This window comes from Erigeron canadensis, chromosome 1 (assembly GCF_010389155.1).
Source record: "Erigeron canadensis isolate Cc75 chromosome 1, C_canadensis_v1, whole genome shotgun sequence".
In the NCBI taxonomy this organism is placed as follows: domain Eukaryota; kingdom Viridiplantae; phylum Streptophyta; class Magnoliopsida; order Asterales; family Asteraceae; genus Erigeron; species Erigeron canadensis.
The window spans coordinates 38,844,018-38,860,518 of NC_057761.1; the positions used below are offsets into that span (position 1 = coordinate 38,844,018).

The 16,501-nt window shown below is 32.7% G+C and overlaps 2 protein-coding genes and 1 non-coding gene across 4 annotated transcripts; 2 read left to right on the forward strand and 1 right to left on the reverse strand.

Annotated features, from left to right (window-relative positions):
- Positions 1-209: 209 nt before the first annotated feature.
- On the forward strand, positions 210-283 carry TRNAR-UCG. Its single transcript has one exon. It is a non-coding gene; the product is annotated as a tRNA-Arg (tRNA).
- Positions 284-4,832: 4,549 nt separating this feature from the next.
- Positions 4,833-8,130, reverse strand: LOC122584945 (translin-associated protein X). Of its 2 annotated transcripts, XR_006321620.1 has the most exons (9): positions 7,959-8,130; positions 7,668-7,801; positions 6,487-6,566; positions 6,254-6,395; positions 6,018-6,167; positions 5,708-5,909; positions 5,437-5,538; positions 5,282-5,351; positions 4,833-5,121 (listed from the first exon to the last, which is right to left on the reverse strand). XR_006321620.1 is itself a non-coding variant. In XM_043757034.1 (8 exons), the coding sequence occupies exons 1-7, from the start codon at positions 8,053-8,055 to the stop codon at positions 5,441-5,443; spliced, it is 903 nt and encodes a 300-aa protein (XP_043612969.1). In that variant the 5' UTR covers positions 8,056-8,130; the 3' UTR covers positions 5,127-5,351; positions 5,437-5,440. The 2 variants fall into 2 exon arrangements, 1 of the variants encoding a protein (XP_043612969.1); XM_043757034.1 differs by lacking the exon at positions 4,833-5,121 and having other exon boundaries at positions 5,127-5,351.
- Positions 8,131-10,175: 2,045 nt separating this feature from the next.
- On the forward strand, positions 10,176-14,392 carry LOC122579014 (D-aminoacyl-tRNA deacylase). The gene is made up of 9 exons (XM_043751096.1): positions 10,176-10,435; positions 11,276-11,456; positions 12,015-12,157; positions 12,418-12,481; positions 12,715-12,767; positions 13,366-13,421; positions 13,595-13,669; positions 13,824-14,012; positions 14,091-14,392. The coding sequence occupies exons 1-9, from the start codon at positions 10,334-10,336 to the stop codon at positions 14,176-14,178; spliced, it is 951 nt and encodes a 316-aa protein (XP_043607031.1). The 5' UTR covers positions 10,176-10,333; the 3' UTR covers positions 14,179-14,392.
- Positions 14,393-16,501: the final 2,109 nt, after the last annotated feature.

Here is a 16,501-nt window from a genome sequence, read left to right on the forward strand (position 1 = left end):
AGTTATCACCCTAAAAGCTGGTACGTACTAGATATATTATGCTACATGAAAGCATTTCTTCAATCAAAAATAATGCGAGTACCTGTAGTTTAGCCTGTTATGGAAAGTTTCATCCAACAACGGTAATTTTCTAAGGTATAAAAACATATGGAATGAGCAGCATAACTTTATTTATTAAATCGTATAATAAGAAAGGGCTAACATGAAATGACCGCATAGCGCAGTGGATTAGCGCGTCTGACTTCGGATCAGAAGGTCGTGGGTTCGACTCCCACTGTGGTCGTTTGCTATTTCTTTTTATCTGCTATGGACTGTCTTTAAATCTCTTGCAGCTTTCAAGTAAGTTATTCTTATGTATATCTTGTTTAAGCCCATGGAAATTCCACATTCAACATGACATTCTTCATTAGACATGTAAGTAATTAGGACTGAGTATTGAAATGATGTTGTTTTGCTTGGTGAAATTTGTGGTTTTTGCCTAACTTAAAGGAATTGTAGACTTGTGAATGACTTGATAAAATACTAAGTTAAAAAGATTAAAAAGTTTGCCACACTTACTTGAAATCAACCATTAGATTGAAATCAAAGATCAAAATTCAAATTTGAGTTTTGAATCTTAACATTTGATTTGGATTATTTGAATCTTGACCTTTAATTTCAATTTAATGATTGAGATGCTCTCAACTTTATAAGTAAAGTTTTAATTTGAAAGTGACATGTGGTATCCACTAATTCTTTTTTTTAATTTTGTCCCTGATAATTAGAATGATTTTTAGATCGCTCTTTTAAAAAGATTAATCATTTCCCTCTTATAAAACAAATTTACATTTGTTAATTACTATATAACTTACAGTTATCCCTAAGTTGTTGAGTGTAGAGTGATGAGATCGATGTGTAGACTTATAGTTGTTAAAATAAACAAATTAATATCGAGTATTTACCAGCTATACTATGATAGATGGATAGACTGATAGTCAATGTGGGGGGTTTTTGACCGCACACCGTCCAATACATTAAACAAATGAGGAACAGTTGAAAAAGACCCATAAATTACTGTTTCGGGTTTTGGGAAAACCCGACCGCACTCACGTGACTTGGCGCCAAGGAACAGAGATCCTACATGTTATATTGTTATGGGTCCAGAATATGGCTTTCGCATACGTGTCAATACCCCATTCGATTATATATATATAAATAATAAATAATATAATTAGTTTGGACATTTGCTTTTTTTTTTTCCTATAAAAATTTTTAGATATATACTACTTTCTTTAAACGTCTTCTCAAACTTGGCTAAGGTCATTTTTATGTGTACTTTGTTCGATAGCTATCCGAAATATTGCATTAGCTAAAGTAACACTTATCCATGATTAGTTTGTTAATTCTCCAAAGTAACACTTATCCATGATTAGTTTGTTAATTCTCCAAAGTGACGCCTACTATTCTGCTTCGAAGATATCATTAAGAGAGCAATAGCTAGCTAGCCGTACCAAAGATCACATGTACTTATCAGTATCAAAACCATTGAGTATTTGATTTGCATCCGTGTTTAATTATTGCATGCTTAAAATTGAAGTTTATTGTACTTTCATGGAACTTATAATAAAGGTTAGAAATATATCTATACCACTTAACTTCATTTACAAATGTATCCACTAAAATGATGATACAAATCCCAACTTACATACAACAATTAGAATAACTTTAATCTATACCAATCGATCCAATTAATGTTTTCATTCTTTCCTACGGTATAGGAAAAGTCAACGATTTAGTATTCTGCATAATGTTCTCGATGTCGACACTAGCGTATGAAAATCTTCGGTCGTTCTTAACTTTCCAAAATACACCAACATGCCACCATTACAATACGTTTAAGAGCCTTCTATTTTTCCTTTTTTCCCAAACCCTACATTCTCGTAGATCCCCACTAAATAATCTAATCTATACTACTTATTAAAATTTCTTCTCTTTAAGTTAAAAGTTACTTAATTTGTTAATGGGTTGGTGATCCATTAGTAAGGTCTTAGATTTTGAAAAAAAATTCAATCAGGGTTCGAATCTCACTTTCTAAATTTTCAGGAATGGAATGTTGGGGTGGGGTGGGGGGGTGAGGGGGTTCGAGAGTACTAGGTTTCATCCTAGGCATGCATGGTTCGAACACCGTATATTACCGAATTTGATGTCACTGTCGTGTTTCAAATGTTAACTTCTAACTCGTTAAAAAAAATTGCTCAATTTGAATATGCAAAAAGACAATTTGACCCATACATCTTAAATCATAATTAATATTTATTTTATATATTCAATCAAACTTTTCATGTTACAATTAACTCAATTCTTTATGTTAATCTATCTTATTTAAATTTCAATTATGAAAATCACAAATATGCATTAGATGACATATTAAATTTTTCTACTAATATGAATTTTAATATATGTCTTTGTGGGCACAGGTTAGAAATAAACCCCCAAAATAAAAATTGACTATTAGATATAATAATTAGAAAGTTTGAAATTTTTACCCAATATATTAATAAGTGTTAGATTGTGAACATGAATAGAGCTTGTTAATATTTGTTCATCTAACTTTAGCCGAATAAATAAACAAATATTAAGACCTAAAATTGCATATGTACAAGGCATATGTTCGTCTTTTTCGTTTCACTAAACAACCCAAGATCATAACCACATTAACGTACGCTTCAAGATGTAATGGCAAATATGTATCACCCTTTGGGATTTCAAAGACTTTTTTTTTTCTTTTGGAATGGCTTAAAAAGTAAGGCCCAAACAGCAGGCTTTGATTCTTGACAGTAGACTTTTTTTTATTTATGACTAATAATTAGTTACAACTACGGATTAATAATGTAACAGGTCAGGCTATTAATGTCTGTACCATTATGTACTTGTTATCTATGTGCATTGTTTCATGACCACATTTTCTCCAACCCAATTTTTTGTAGCCCTTCTTTTTCCACGTATTATCATTATTCAGTTGACCCTAAATTTGCCGGCCAACAACCCACCACCATATAGATATGCTTAATGCTTAGAACAACCATTTTAATTAGGGATCTAATCCTTTAAGACGAAAATAAGCCATAGCAAATGGTTTAAATAGGCGATATAATGAGTAACCAAAGTTCACATTTTGGGAGGGCCATGCATAACTATAACTTTTTCAAATATCTATTATATAAAGTTAGGTGAAGGGATCAAAGGAGAACCACATATATGGTGAAAACCATTGAAAAATCATCTCTAAAGGTTTTGCCTTTAACATTAAGGGCAAAGCCCGTACCGTAACAACTGTCATCTTCTCTTGGATTGCCGCCCATCAAATCCATACCATTCCCATATGCGTCCGGTGACACCCCCTTTAGAATGGATGTAGGGCAACGCCCGTACCGTATCCATACGTTTTCTTAACATGTAACCCATATAATTTTTTACAAAAAAAAATTTTTTTTTTTAATTTTTTTTTTTGGAATGAGTTTTTGTTAAAAGAAAATAAGAAACAAAAAATAAAAATAAAAAACCACACAAAAATGAAAAAAGAGGGAGAGAAACTAGTGATTCTCACGGTTTTTTCCATATTTGTGATTCTCACGTTAACCCTACCCATTTAGTTAGTGACTAAATATGAAATTATCTATTTTCTTTCTAGGATCAGTTCCTCTTACTCTCTATTGTGGCCACGTTGTTGACGAAGATCTTGCCAATGATCATAACCTTGACTTGTATGAACTACTTTAGTATTGGTATAGTGCTAGCCTGGTAATATGAATGAAATTTTAACCGGTTTAAAATGTATCACATATCAACGTTGTTGTGCACGTATATTATAAGCTGAAATTGAAATGTGAAACTAAACTATAGATTTAAGAAATTAACAAGAGTATGTAGACACTGAACACCGAAGGCAAATTATATGTGTAAAGTCACGAACTTAATATGAAATAAGCACATCAACAAAACACTTGAAAACCAAATTTGTAAAGATACTTGAGACACACAAATTGATAAAGAATATAACTTGTTCAGTTTCGACCCATGTTGCATGTACCAACTCTAGGAAAATTCAAACTAATCAATGAATCCAAATATTTTTTATTTACATTTAAAATATTTCTTAAAAGTATTATTAGATGAATATTAAGCACAATAGAACAAGAAGCACAACGGCACAAGTGATATGAAAAATGAAAATTAAAATTTAAATGACCAAGAAAATACTGGGCCAGCCCAATTAACTTATTTGCAGGAGTTTATTAACCAGCGACTCAAGCCCGACAGACCTGACCCACTAGGCGGTTGTTGCTAAGGGGATGTTCGGCTCAAGCCCGAACCCTTGTGTTATTTGCTATGTACCCAGCTGTTATGGATCAGTTGAGCTACACTTCATTTTTATCACCATATTCTATTATTTTGACGTCAAAACAAATTTACTGATTATTAGAAGTTTATTTCTTTATAAACAAAACAAAATTCTTAGACAATTAAAAGATTAGATCATACATATGAATTGTGAAATAGCCATCAAACAACTTTGTTACTTTGCTTAAACTATGCTCCTAGAATTGAATTGTGTACAATCAACAAGGCACTAAAGCCAATGTTCCGGAAATGATCAGCACAATGCAGTACCCCAAAAATACATTCTGGACAATACAACCTTGCTAGCTAGTTAAGGTTGCATTTTGGCAGCAAAGGTCAGATAGCAATTTTCAGTTCATTCACATAGAATTAGCTGAACTGGTCAAACGAGTTAGGAGATGTTAGATGTGTCGAATGGGTTAAAAATCACCCAAAATTTACTTCAGGGCATAAAACCCCATAAATTGCTTATTCAGAGATATATATAACTATTCGTATACACCATTCATTTAACGTATTACCTATTTATATTTATTCGGGTAACAAGAAAAACACTGCTATTGGTTCAACACAGCACAATCCAGTTTCTTTTAACCCTAAAAGAAACCATTTCAACCTGAACCTATTTCAGATGTAAATCAAGCCAGCCAACACGTCCACCTTGCCATTTCTAGTTGTATAATCTAAGCATGAAACATTATCAGTAGAAACACAACGCACTAGCATATCTACTGAAGACCACTGCAGAAATTAACCAAAGTAGCAGAATATGCAATTAACAGCTGGACTGAGATTACATGGTTTAGAACTCAAAAATATCGACTCACACAACCCTTCTGCCAATGTAATAAAAAGGAGCTAAACTCGTCAAAAAAAATCCCAATACATATTCTGATCTTACCATTGTTAAAACAACAAGTCAACTTGATGGAGATGCACAAGACTCGTCAAAAAGATTGATTCACATAGAACTGCACAAGACGAATTACAATGTAAGGCCAAGACATCTTGTATCACATTCAGCAAAAAAGGGTATTTCACAAAATGAAAAATTACTTCATTAGTCAAACTCGGACATTCCCAATGAGGCATAGCTTGTATCATTTGTTCCAATTAGGGGGATATATTCGGACCCTCTCACATGAACACTGTAGCAAGCTGCAGAAACAAGGTAACTCTGAGTTATGGACAACAGAAACATGATTAAATAACATCCAAATAGCTTATACTACAGAAACCCCTCACGTCAACTTATATTCTTTACATATAACAATTAACAAATACACAAAATGGTGCAACAGATCAGTTTTCTTTGATACAATCATACCATTTTCTATTTTCATTACACTCTGAAGCATGACATCCATCTTTGTTTTCATATCTAAACTATCATCCATTTTAGGAGCAACAAGTGTAAGTTCTCTATAAATTTCACGCACGAATCTGCATATCTTTTCTGCATATGCAAGTTCCCCATCTGATATCCGACCAATTGCCAACCTCATCAACTCTCCAGTCAGATCAGCAAGCTAAACCATAAAAATAACATATTACATTCGAAAAAATAAAATAAAAATAATCATTAATTTGTAGATAGCACTCTCCAAGTTAGATAATAGCAATGCAACATAACTTACACCCAATATATAGTCAAGGATATTTATTTGAAATGGCTCCAAAGAAGGATCACTTAGCGGTAACAAGATGGCGTTTATCTCTTCAAGATTCAACAAAGCACCAGTAGTGCAAAACTTACATAACGTTGCAGCTTCAATATATTCTTGTATCTGGAAAGTGTAGGAGTTAATAAACTAACAAGTAAATTAGTAATGTTATTAATGCCGATCAGGTAAAAAGTGAACAAAGAGGCAACCCCAGGAGAGTATGCACGCCTTAGCTTCCAATAATCACTCCCTTGCAATTCATTTACTAGCCGGGCTATATACTGATCTTTAACAGCAGAAAGATCTTTTTCTGCCTTCTCCAAGACCTCCTCTTTGTTGTTTTTGCTGATTCTGTTTGATGATGATAAACATTAAATAAGAAACGTAAAAACAAGGAAAATAGAAACTAAAATTGCTTCAAGTATCAAAAATGGTAAATCACCTGTGCACTTGAAATATAACCTTTTTGCTATTGATGGTAATATCACGACTAGCTTTCACTAGACGTTCCCTCTTGTCGTTCTACAATAAGTACAAAGTAGATGGAAAGTTATATAAGCTGAAAAATGTAATGAGTTAAGAAAAAAAAAAGAGACATGTATATACATAAGATATTAATAACAAATGAAAACAAATTAATATAAATGTATTAAAAATCATGTCTTAGCTATGTTCCAACTACTTACAATACACATGTATTTCGCTCTGTATACGACTGCTCCACACTCTCTTGATCAATGCTTATAATTAACTACGCTATGCTTTTTAAATTCATCTCAAGCGATGTTTCTTAGTTCCAATATCTCCCTTTACGTGTAACCCACATTACATCAAGAGTTAACAAAAAGGTTAAGTGATAATCAGACATATACTTGAAACACCAAAAACATTAACAATATTAAGTTAAACAAATCTGCCTCGCTAAGAAACACTGCTAGTTGACAGTCATTATTATTATTACTATACGTGGTCACGGATACTAGAGGTCATATGAAATTATAATCGTATATATAGATTTAAGAGCCATTGGGGTGATAGCCCAGTGGTTAGGGAGTTTTCCACTTTGTGGTTTCTTTCTAGGTGGTCAAGGGTTCGAATCCTGCCACATGCAAATGTGGTGAGGGGGTCTTAGCAACGCTATACCCATTTACACATGGGCGTACCAAAGTTGGTGGTGTTAGCCATTTATTCGCTCTGCCTTTCAAAAGAAGAACACATCGAAATGGTACCAGCCGTACTTAATAATAGAAGGATTTGGCAGAAATATGTAAAATTGTCCCTCCTAAAAAAATTATTCCAAGTCACGAGGCTCCAATTAAAAGCCTAAATTAAAAAATGTAGGAACTTTAAACCAATTAATCGCCGCAACGGTAGCCTAGTTTTAGATGATAATACAACATAAAGCGAAAATCGCAAGTTCAAATACAATCTCCATGTACCTTTTAACTATAATGTTACACGATTTGCCCTAATAAATCGGCCCCTATGGCGCTTTCAATCAAGATTGGTATCACAAATGTAACAAGAAATAAAATGACTAGCTGGATGCATATAACATGGAACTGTATATATTTAAAAAATTAAGCAGATGAAAAATAAAAATAAAAAAGGTTAGAAAGGTACGAATTTATTGAGGTATTCAGCGTATTGTGAGAAAGACTCTTTCATTGAAGAAGAAGAGGGTGAAAAAGAAGCTGCTTCAGTAGATATTGACCTAGCTTTTTTACCCCTGCTGTCTTGCATTGTTGTTTCTGTAACTGTAAATAGATAATGTATGATTGAGGTAAAAAGAAAGAATTAGGGGTTTATTGAGCAGAAAGAAAGAAATAAATATTTATTATATTAGGGTTTACGGAATTAATAGTAATAATAATATTAATTAATAATTCTAGTATTGGTATTGGTACTACTTACGTTTACGGATGTGGTGAGAATTTGGAGCTGCAGATGATGCCATGAAATACAAAAAGTTTCTTCTGTGTAATATTAAGGACCGGTGCAACAACATCATCAGATAGTCTGCAGTTTAATGTTTTGCTAAAACCCCACCCAATACCCACACCATTTACTTTTGGGCATGAAAACTCTACTTTTTTCGCAAAAGTATATAAGTAAAAACTAGTTTTGAGCCCTTTTATTATAGATGGATGGAATAAAAAACAATGGATATGAAAATGTTATTATATTTTTAAGTAATTAAAATGAGCGATGAATAATTAATATAAAATTTGTTGATCTGCTGGACTCAGGATTGAAATTAACTAATCAAGGTCAAGAAATGAAAAAAGTATTAGAGCAAGGATTAAAAGTTTATAGTAATTAGATAATTTAGGCTTAAAAAATCGTATATAAATATATGTTTTAAGAGAAATAAGCACTTTGAAGTTTCTTCATCATCATATTTCAGTTTTTTATTACATATATGGAAATTGGTTATTGTAAAACAAATATTAAAGTAAATCAAATAGGATAAATTTTTGATCATTGAATCGTAATGAAAGAAATGCACGAAGATTCACGATAATGGTCCAGGAAACACAAGTATATATATTGATGCACGGTGATTTTCAGTGAATAAAAACCTCTTGGTTTTTTTTTTAGGTTTAATACTTATTTTATTTTAATTAAAACCTAAATATATATTTTGGCAAGTCAGATAGATAAAATATTAAATACCTAAAAAAAGGTCGACAATCCCCAAAAGGAGACTTTCCTCATGTGACGTATCATTATTTAAAAAGAATCCCATCAAAAATCTTAGAATGTAAGTACCTTTGAAGATAATGGTAAACACCCTAGCCTTTGGAAACAGAGATTATGAGTTCAATCTTTTTTACCATTTAGGTAGTAAATGGAAGCAGTCTCTCTACTTAGGTAGATGTAAGGTTTGCCTACATCTTAACATCCCCCATACACCATCGAGGTATTGGGGCTCAAAACCCACGAAAAGCAACACTAGACAATTTCTTTCTTTTACCTTTAAAGGTGGGGGAACTTCCATAAGGTGGCAAATAAGTAGTCAAAAGAGGTATCAACAACTACTTATATGGTGATTTGTGTCTAAAGTTGGATAAACCTTAAAAAACGTCCAAAGCAAAAATTCATTCAAGTTTGTCATGGAGAAGGGGGTGTTCATGGTGGTAAAAGAGGCGATATGTAAAAAAGACACCTTAGAGCAATTGTAATGGAGGAGTGTGTGGGTGTTGTGGAAGTTAAGACATCGACCACATGGTGTGGACTGTGGAGCTATTACACCCTCAAAGTCTTTTTTAGGTGGAAGTTATGAATTTATGATGGGCCCTTTCATTATTCTTCTTTTGTAAGTGTTATATGTTAAATAAAGTATGTGTTGTATGATTATTGTTACAGATATGGTGTGGTTGCTGAATGGTTTTTGTTTGGTATTGTGTGATACTGATGTGTCACACTACCAAGTGTGGTGGCGTGAACCATTACAAACACTCTTAATGGTGTCTCATTCCCATACGTCTTAAAGTTTATTAGTTTTGAACTTAGCATAAAACGTTTTGAGTTGCAAATGCGTTTTTAAATCAACTTAACGATACATGTACAAATCAAGTTAGTATTTAACGAATGGTTAACAAATGCCTAATAGATTAACGATATTCTCTATTATAGTTGGTTTTTAATAAAGTAATATTTATGCATTGTTAGGGAGAAATGAATGGAAGAAGCGTAATATATCTTCCTTTTTTCTTTTTAAATCATTCGAAAAATGAGAGGAAATATTTTAAACCAAGTTTATTGCATTATTCTACTCTATCTTTTCTCCTTTAATAAAAATTTTAAAAAAGTTATTTTATTTTTAATCTTTCTTTTTTGATTTTAAGCCAAATGTATTTGCATTATTCTTTTACTTTTTTTTATTTTTCATTTTGAATATAGCATTGATAAACTATCTCTAGGAAAGTTATGAAGTTTGCCTTTATTTAAAAGAAAATATTAAGGATACAATTAAGTAATGTACCTCTAAAGAAAAATGTTAAGTGTCCAACTAATTTGCCCTTTATTCGTTTAATGTGTATAAAAAAATTATATATTTTTATATTAAAAATTCATCATTAAATTTTATGACTAAGTGTAACTAATTAATGAAAGTTGGTCTTCGTTTAGCTTGCTTTTTTTATTACGAGTAATAGGGAAATCGCCTCCAAAGAAACCCCTTGATTAAACCCCGCCAATAGTTTTCACCCTCAAACTAACCCCCAGATTTATCAATCAAACTCTAAAATCAAGCGTCATTCCAAATTTCCAACATAAAAAAAAAAATGGTGACGCTGGTGGTGGCAACAACCACCGATCCGGCGTCATATGGACCGGCATCAGCACTTACCGCCATGGGCAATTGGAACCCTGGCGTATCTTTTCAGGTATCAATAATTATTAATAAACATGTTTTTTTGTTTTTTATATTATTTATACTTTTATGACGAGAGTAAGTATCCGCGTTGCGGCGGTGAGACGGTGGGGTGATAGCTAGGTCAAATGCCTACGGCCTCCGCCATCGGATTTAAAATTCGTCGAAAGTATATCGAATGACATCTCTAATAAAAGAGCATGAAATTTTAAGAACACCCATACAATTTATCGACGTATGATTTTTGAGATAAAAGATTTTGAATGAATTGGAGGAATAAATGATTTATGAAGGAGAGAAAAAAAAGATGATTTGGTTGAGATTTGAGGAGAGAGAAAGGGTATTATGGTTATTTTAGATAAATATAGAATAGATGAGAGGGGTATTTTGGGGATGTACTTAAAATCAATATTGAAAATTTCAATTCAATGTTGAAAATCTAAAAGGAATCTGTTTTATAATATAGCATAGATAAAATTTCTGCTAGTGACAGCCATTAGAGTATGTAACAATATGTTATATTTAGTTAATTGTTTTAATGGTAGAACCACTACAGACCCAACGTGGTTCACTGTGGTTGTCTTTTCCTAATTATTTTTTCAATTTTTTACAGTTTTTATTCGTATAATGTGGGTATATTGAATTATTATGTAGGCTATTGTGAGGTTTAGTTTTCGGTGTGAGGTTGCTCTGATGTGACAAATGATCTTGCTATCTCACTTACGTGCATAAAAAAAATGAGAACTTTTTATTTAGCTATATGCACGACTTTGTTATTCATGTAAATACTTATTACCGACTGGTAATAGCAAAACCCCGAATAAATAATTTGTCTCTTTTTTTTTTTGGTTAGGGGATTAGGAGTAAGGTGAATGGAGAAGTGAGATTATTGGAGCATGATAAAGGGATAGTTGAAGAAGATCATTTGGATAATAGATGGGAAGAGGTTACTGGCGAAGTTGTTCATGAGATTGTTTTTCTTAGCAAACATACGGCTGTTACTAATCGACCTGCTCTCACTATCCATCCTATCGGTATATTACTTGTTTATGCTTGTTAATGTTATATGATGTTCAAGCCGCTTTTACTTTCTTTGCTATTGTGTTTTGTGATGATGTGAGGTTTAGAATAGGTTTTGGTCGTGGGTCACTTTGATACCCCGCTACATTAAGTTAATTATTTATCCACCAAAATATCGAATATAGCACAATCACTTCTAGAGGGTGTTGGCGCATTTTGCAGGGATTCTATGATTCTCATGTTTGCAAAATGCAAATAATCATGTAAGTTGTTTTGGAAAAGTGATTATCTGCGTTCTCATAGATAGAAAATAGTTGAATTGTTTTTCCAAAAGTTGTTTCAAAAACTCAAAGTTTGTTTTGACAATGCAATCCCTGACACCTCTTTAATATACCAAAACACTAGAAAGCGTCTATATGTGTCCTGAATAACAGTTGGCAGATAATCAAAATTCAAATTTAGCTCCAGACATCTAATGGTCTATTCCACCTGTTTGCAACTTAGCAGAGTTTTTTTCTGAAAATATATATGGGAATTTAAGGCTCTTAAATTGTGGATATACATTTGGTTAGGTGTGCCACATTTGAAAGAAGGAGATGTTCCACCACAAGGAGGGAAGCCTGGGTGGGCTGCGGTTCCTAGTCCTCGGATGACATCTTGGTTGATACTTTTAAAGAAATTAGCCAAATCTCATAGCTTGGTTCCTGAGTTTGAGGTACTCTTAAATTTCATATTCTAGCAAGAAAGTAGTAATATCTTATCTTCTTATTTTCAGTCACCGAGTCAATTGAATAATTTCTTACTTCATGCCAACTTATGATTTTCTGCATCGTTGGAAAATACGAGTAGCATTATTCTTATTTGCAACTGCAACAAGATTTCTTGACATTGTTGATCAATATACGCCACTACTCATTTCATATATTGTACCAAATCATGCCTTGTACTAACCATTGTGGAATGGGTCTGATGTAGATTACCTTGGAGGCTACTCATCACGGTCCAATTACAAACAAGCCAACAATGTTTGTGGAGATAGGTAGATATCTCAGGCTTTCTATTTTACATTGCGGTAATTTATCTAGATCATGGAATGTTTAGCTGCACATGTATCTTTTACTTGTCTTTGCATCTTCTGGCTCAGCCCCTTCTTTTTGCATCTTGAAATGTTTCTGATCTGATTTTCATGGTGTTCAGCTATGACTCATTCTGAAACCGTAATTTACATCTCAATATTCCAATCATGTGTGAATGATCTGTTGGAATGTATAGGTAGCACAACGGAATGCTGGACGAGGCAAGATGCTGCTCAAGTCGTTGCTCAGGTTCAGTGCATCTTTTTGACATAGTATTAAGATCAGTTGCATACTTGCATTGCTCAAAATTATATTACTCACCCCTACATTCTTTTTAAAGATAGTTAATGAAGTCTAACAATCTTTTAAGATTACAAAAAAGATTACGGGTGTGCTCAAGTTTATAATATCTTTCTTCATTCCATATAAAGTTGTGAAATTCCAATCATTAAGATAACAATGAAGATCAGGGTTGTTTTCAAGCTGGGCCACGCATGACCATCTTAGCTTGAGGCCCAGCATTTCAGAATTCATAAACCATTTAGGCTTGGATTTAGCTCATGACTTGGCAGTCTCACATGCCTAAGGCTTGGGTCTTCGATTAACTTGAATGAACGGGATCTTATGGGCCTGTTAAGCTCAAGCTTTGTCTCAGCTCATTAGGGTGTGTATAAACTTGACTACTTGAGCCTAAGCTTCGGTCATATGAGATCATATAACATTAAAAGTTTAATACAACTTCAAAAGGAAATAAAATACAGTAGTAATAAACTATTCCTAAAAGATTATAATAATGCATCATCCTATTTTCTTTGAAACTTTTCTTTTTCTTTTTCCATATTTGCAGTTAGTTTGGGAAGGACTCGGAATAGGGGGAGGTGAGCCTATTGGAAACTGGAACAGGTACCATCAAAATCTTGAAATCATATAAATGCTCAAAATCATGTGTATGTTTGAATTAATTAAGTATAATAGCTCAAACTCAAAGCCTATTTGGTATCGGGAGTACGAGAACTAAGAATCGTTATCAAACTGTCACATACCTAACTATATTATTCTACGTTTTTATGTTCCAGTACGTCGGGTAACAACAAAGTCCTTCTCGGTTTAGGGGGTGGCCATTACGTACCCCGCCACATGGACATAGTCCTGTAAGTTACTCTCACATGTTAGTCAAATTATACGGAGTTTTATGCTGGTATTAAATTTATTTTCATGATTGTTGCTATTATGCTATATATATACAGCTATACACACACACAATAGTATACAACACAATCAGTTGATTTTGAAAACAATGTTTAGGAAAGGTAATGTGTGGGTTGGCCACTTGCTGTCTGGATATTCTTTGCCAATGGAAGATCCTGATCAATCAAGAGGTGTAAACAACTCAAAAGATATCGGAGGTACTTGGAAGCATGCAATCAAAGAAGCATACGATGCCACAGTTGAAGGTTTTCCTGGTGGAGAAATTATTGCTCATCTTGATCAAAAGTAAACTTGCCTCTTATAATCACTAACCCATTGTTGCCAAAATAAAATGAAATCTAAAATTACCCGTTTAATTGGCAGGAGTTTTAAGGGCTGGCAGAAGAAAGCAATTACAGAGTATTTAAGTGAACAGAATATTAAAATCGGCAAGCCGGGTGATTTTTACTGATCTCATTATTGCGCAGCCCGTGGTAGTTATTTTTTGATCTATTTGCAGCCTCTGATTCTTGTACGTTTTTGAGATAATAACTTATGTATCAGATTTTGGCTTTGGCACATGTTTTGTTTGTATAGCTTCTTAAAATAACCTCAGCTATATGGATGTATTACTAAACAAAAATGATAAATGTGGATAATTTGGTAGGTCTACAAATATGCTTAAACTTTTAGTGTTACATATGGCATGATCAATGGTTAAAATTAAAAGAGGAATAAACATTAACTTTATGCAAATTCTCCGTGTAAAACTGTCATCGATCATGATATGTGTCAACACCATATTTTTATTGTTTTGATTTGTTTCTTCATGATCATCTAAGTTCTTTCTTCTTTTTCTTTTGTCTATTCGAGATCAATTAATCTTTAAAATATGTTGTACTAGGTCATTTTGCGAGGAAAACATTTTTTAAGGTTTAAATAATGTTAAAGAGATACTACATTTGAAAATTTTCGATGACTTTAAGAGATAAAAATAATAATTTAATGGAGACAAATCAAAAAATACATAAAAAATTATATGCATGCATTAAACTCTTTCTTATATACACACACATACTAGTTTATAGTTTATTTCAATTTTCAACCTTGGATAAGGTATATTGTGGCTTGTGCGATGTTGTGCCAAAGTGCCTTGATGACATTGTATTGGAATGTAAATGTTTTTAAACTTTGAATCTGTGGTGTGTATTCTTCTGGCTTTATAAAGTTAACTGTTTGTAAGGGTTGTCTTTAGTGTACACGTCCATCCATGAAATGGACGGCCGTTAATGCCTTTGACTTTGCCTAATAAACTTACGGTTTATGCAATACATAACTTTAAAAATGAAGATAGCTTAACATAAAAGACAAATAATTTCAAAGATTTAACAAAAAAAAACTTCATATGTCACAAGTTGAGGGACCATTTCCTTTTCTTTAAAGTCCAAATGAATGAGAAAATGAGAAAACTATGGTGCTTTATTCTTAAGGTCAAGACAGTGGGTGAGATTTTTCTTCTTCATGTTGAAATCCTAACCAAAGTAGTTAAACATAAAAAAAATATTTTTCAATTGGCATAAAATACATAAATGGATTAACAGCATGATCGAATGGATTCAATGTTACGATGGCTAGCTAATTTTATTGGAACAAGGTATAAAAGACTGTTTAGTAAAAACTAGCCTTGTACCCGCGCGATGCAGCGGGACATTGGAAAAAACGTTGGTTAAGTAGCGGTACCGTGTTATTACGTGAATGTATGATTCAACTAAAGTGTTTCTTAGTCCGGCTGAAAGTGCAAACCGTCGTCGTTTTTTAGAGCGAACGTTTTTTTATGTTGATTGATTAATAAATTCAGTAACGTATGTGTGTTATTTTGGTATACTATGTGAGCAACTTCAGGGAAGGGAAGGGAAGGACACGTGTAAGATTTTTTTTTAAGGGTAGTTTTGAAATTTCAGGGATGAAGTGTTTGATGATAGTATAAATTAAAAGGGTAAATTAGAGATTTTAAAAGTAGAGTGTTAAATTTTTAGGAGATAGTTTGTTTATATAAATTGTATAGATAATTTTGATATAAAGGTAAATCTTATGATTGATACTTTACATGTAGGCATGTAGCATGGTCCTCAATAAAAAAAAGTAAACATTTACCACCAAACTACACCATCAATTTACTCATTGGTGGGCAGTGATGGTGGGAAAGTAGGTCCCGCTTCTCTTTGCAACAGCTGTCCCCACAAACAAAATCCATTCATAAAATACAGTATATTTGCTTGAAATTTTCTAGCAATTTTAAAAAAAATTTTTTTTTTTTCCAATGAGTTAGTTTTTTTTTTTTTAAAGGTTTCCAACGAGTTAGTTAATTATCATTTGAAATATCACAATAAGATATGATTGGGCAGTATGTAGAACTCAAATCACGCATGCTTGGAATAAAATCAAGGACTCTCGAAAACCCCCTTAATAATCTACTCCTACAAATATAGGAAGTGAGATTTGAACCACGATGGATTTTCGCAAAGTCAAAAACTTTACCAATGAGCCACCAACTCATTGGTTTTTAGTACTTCTTTTTAACGAATTATTTTTGTTTTTACGCTAGTTTTTACGGATTAATATTTTTTTAACAACTTTTATTATCGGTTGACAAAAGATAAAACTAAAACGGTATAAAGTCATTACATCATTAAAAATGAAATCAAGACAATTTACATTGTTACTTGTAGATTAATAATTAGCGTCGATGTTTAGTTTTAAACTCAAAACTTAAGAGTTAAATCCTTCACCTCCAC

Excerpts from the sequence above, each read along its gene's own strand:
- LOC122584945 (XM_043757034.1), bottom strand. The coding sequence starts at position 8,055 with ATGATGTTGTTGCACCGGTCCTTAATATTACACAGAAGAAACTTTTTG. Across the intron at positions 6,567-7,667 it reads CTGAATACCTCAATAAATTC|AACGACAAGAGGGAACGTCT; the intron begins GTACCTTTCTAA and ends TACTTATTGTAG. Across the intron at positions 6,168-6,253 it reads GGCGTGCATACTCTCCTGGG|ATACAAGAATATATTGAAGC; the intron begins GTTGCCTCTTTG and ends TACACTTTCCAG.
- LOC122579014 (XM_043751096.1), top strand. The coding sequence starts at position 10,334 with ATGGTGACGCTGGTGGTGGCAACAACCACCGATCCGGCGTCATATGGA. Across the intron at positions 11,457-12,014 it reads TCTCACTATCCATCCTATCG|GTGTGCCACATTTGAAAGAA; the intron begins GTATATTACTTG and ends ACATTTGGTTAG. Across the intron at positions 13,422-13,594 it reads CCTATTGGAAACTGGAACAG|TACGTCGGGTAACAACAAAG; the intron begins GTACCATCAAAA and ends TTTATGTTCCAG.